This window comes from Sorex fumeus, unplaced genomic scaffold, assembly GCF_029834395.1.
Source record: "Sorex fumeus unplaced genomic scaffold, SorFum_2.1 ptg000036l, whole genome shotgun sequence".
In the NCBI taxonomy this organism is placed as follows: Eukaryota; Metazoa; Chordata; class Mammalia; order Eulipotyphla; family Soricidae; genus Sorex; species Sorex fumeus.
Window position 1 is genome coordinate 1,572,501 of NW_026606093.1, and position 3,475 is coordinate 1,575,975.

General features: G+C 43.5%; 1 protein-coding gene across 1 annotated transcript; it reads right to left on the bottom strand.

The window, feature by feature from the left end:
- Positions 1-180: 180 nt before the first annotated feature.
- Positions 181-2,162, bottom strand: LOC130027103 (olfactory receptor 10AD1-like). Its single transcript, XM_056117759.1, has 2 exons — positions 2,149-2,162; positions 181-1,147 (listed from the first exon to the last, which is right to left on the bottom strand). The coding sequence occupies exons 1-2, from the start codon at positions 2,160-2,162 to the stop codon at positions 181-183; spliced, it is 981 nt and encodes a 326-aa protein (XP_055973734.1).
- Positions 2,163-3,475: the final 1,313 nt, after the last annotated feature.

The following is a 3,475-nucleotide window of genomic DNA, read 5'->3' on the forward strand; positions in this document are numbered from 1 at the left end:
TGGCTAGTGTCAGACACGAGCAGTAGCCGTCAAAGAAACTTCCAAGTCTAACGCTAGTAGAAAGAAAGCCATTCATGTTCTTTACTGAAATTCATCACAATAGTGACTTTCTCACCTATCACTGCAGAGGGATTAGGAAGCTGGGGGTGGAGGGTTGTTTGACCTCCCAGAAATTTTGTTTTAGACAGATTCTGCCTGGGTTAGGCCAGTCCTCCCAAGAGCCCTCACCATGGCCCCCTTCATTTCCTTGTTTCGAAAACTGTAGATGATGGGATTACACATGGGGGTGATTATAGTGTAGAGGAGGGACAAAGGTTTGTCTTTGTCAGGGCCATGTGTACTACGGGGATTCATGTAAGAGAACATGGCTGAGGAGTATAAAAGGATGATCACAGTCAAATGGGAGCCACAAGTGGAGAAAGTCTTCCCCCGGGCACCTGAAGAGGAGGCTCTGCCAAGGATGGAAGCCAGGATGCGGGCATAAGAGATGACAATGAGTGCCATGGGACTGAGAAGCACCACAATAGCATCAAGAAAAATCATCTTCATGCTGAACTGTAGGTCTCCACGGGAGAGAGCAATCACTATGGGAGCTTCACAAAAGAAGTTTTCTATATGGTTGTCTCTACAGAAGGGATTCCGGAATGATATGTATTCTAGAAAGATGCCATTGACCAGTCCAAAGAACCAGGAAGAACTCACCAGTCTCACACAGACCTGCTGGTTCATGATTTGGACATAGTTAAGAGGGTAGCAGATAGCAACATAGCGGTCATAGGCCATGAAAGCCAAGAGGATGCACTCAGTCACACCCACACCAAAGACTAGATACATCTGGGCCATGCAAGACATAAAGGAAACAACGTGATTCCTGACCACTAGATGGATTAGCATCTGTGGGATGGTGGTGCTAATGAAGCAGATGTCTAAAAAGGAAAGATGGCCAAGAAAGAAGTACATAGGACTGTTGAGCTTAGGATCTGTCCAGGTAATGAAGATGATGAGGCCATTCATGGCCATGGCAAGGCTGTAGAAGAATAGGAAGAGGACAAAGATTAATGCTCTTGTAGAAGTAGAGCTCTTCTCGAAGCCCACCAGGATAAATTCTGTCACTGTGCTGCCATTGCACTGGTCCACAGTCTGAGTCCTGTTTGGGCAAAGAGAACAGAGACAGCATTAAAGAAGCAGTTGTGAGATAATGTAAGGTGCTCACTTGGGCCTAGAGTCAGGTATCAGTACTAAAAGATTTCCATTGATCGGGTGTGTTTAGCAGTGAAAAATTTGATGTTCATTTCTGCAACTCATGGTGAATGTGGAAAGTTGTAAGGACTTGAAAGTTGCAGATTGAGAGAATGCTGGCTATTTTTCTTTTGTTTTGGGGCACACCCAGTAGTGCTCAGGATTTATTTCTGTGATTCTGTGCTCAAAAATAACTCTGGTGCGGGGGCTGGAGCAATAGCACAGCAGGTAGGGCATTTGCCTTGCACGTGGTCGACCCGGGTTCGATTCCCAGCAACCCATATGGTCCCCCGAGCATTGCCAGGAGTGATTCCTGAGTGCTAAAGCCAGAAGTAACTCCTGAGCATCGCTGGGTGTGACCCAAAAAGCAAAAAAAAAAAAAAATCACCCTACTGGCATTTGAGAGACCATATGAGGTGCTGGGGATCAAACCCAGGTTGGCTACATGCAAAACAAGTGCCCTACCTACTATCCAGAGAATGCTTGCTATCATCTCATAGAAGATCATATTTAGGAAGTACTTGCAAGATATTTAAAGATGTATATTTCTAGAATAAAAAGAATTCTGTCTTTATGCATCATTTAAAATGATGAAAGATTTGAAATTTTAGATTTGAATTTCCTTCTTTCCTTTTATTGGGAATTATTTGTTTCTTTTTTTAAGGTTTATGAAGTTATTCATTATAGAGTTGTTTCAGGTATTCAGTGTTCCAACACTGATCACCAGTGTGACCTTCCCTCTCTCTACCAATGTCCCAAGTTCCCTACCCAGCCCCAAGTCTGCCTTCTTCCCAAACAAAAATTTAGTTCATATTGCTGGTTACAACAAAATGGCAAACGGAATTAGAAAATAGATCAATAAAAGTCAATTTGTAATAATTGTTATATATCACAATAATGTTTCTCAACCTTTTCCGCGTCATGATCCTTTCTGAGCTTGTCTAATTTCTGTGATCCATGTCCTACTAGTTGGTGTCCTAGTCTCATGCTGAGGCCTTCTGTTTATGCTATTTTCACCAGTGCCTCCTTGGAATATCCTGAGACCAGTGAGAGGGGGCGAGACGACTTTGGTTGAGAAATTGACTTAACCCTGTCCACTCTCTGTCATTGATGGGCCCTTCACTCTTCTGTGTCCATCTTACATTTGCTAGATATTTGCCACAGATTTTAAAAAAACAAAGGTAGCTGACTTCTGACTTGCACCCTCAGCTCTTTTATCTGAACTTGACTATTCTTTTTTTATTTTTTAATTTTTCTAAATAGGGCTGGAGTGATAGCACAGCAGTAGGGCACTTGCCTTGTGTGGGACTAGCTGGCCAAGCCGTGTTCGATTCCTCTTCCCGTCTCGGAGAGCCTGGCAAGCTACCAAGAGTATCTCGCCCGCACAGCAAAGCCTGGCAAGCTCCCCGTGACGTATTCGATATGCCAAACACAGTAACAACAGTTCTCACGATGAGGACGTTACTGGGCCCGCTCGAGCAAATTGATGAACAACGGGAGGACAGTGACAGTGCTACAGTTACTAAAGTCACTGAGGATTTATTGAATTTGTTGGTGCTGGTTGAGCCTTTCTGTGTTGCTGTTTTTGCTCATTGAACTTCGTGGACTTCTAGACAATTTCCCCGTCAAATGTGTTGTCATCTTTTTGTTTTGTTTTGTTTTGTTTTGAATTTGTAGGACTCTTACTGGGCCATCAGTACTGTTAAATTTGGAGGAGGTGTCATTCAGCCATGTATATGGTTGCATGCTCCAGGAACTGCATACCTGGCTTTAGAAAGTGGAGAATGTTGGATGTAAGAACTGCTGGGCCTATTCAGAAGGGAGGGGGGCGCGTCTACCCCCATTTGGAGGAAGTCACAGAGTTTTCAGCTTGAAGATCACTACCTGGGACTAGTTGGTGACTGGTGGCTCGATGAGTGGGAATCATTTATATTTGTGGGAACAATTATGCTTAGCTTATATTTCAGTCATGCTATCTCTCACAGACTCAATTTCCCTGAGCTTACTGCTACTATATCAACAACCAGGCTTTCATGTTGAAGGTGTCTGGGTATGAACTCCTGCATGGTTTCCTAACAAGGCAGTTTTTCTTCTGGGACTAGAATTTAGAGCTACACAGAAATAGGTGAAATAATCCGTCTATCTATATGAGGACAGGGAAGTTATGAGCAGGACACAAATCCAACCTATGGCATGGACCTTCAGAGAACTTCAACCTGTCCCTATTCTTCTATTA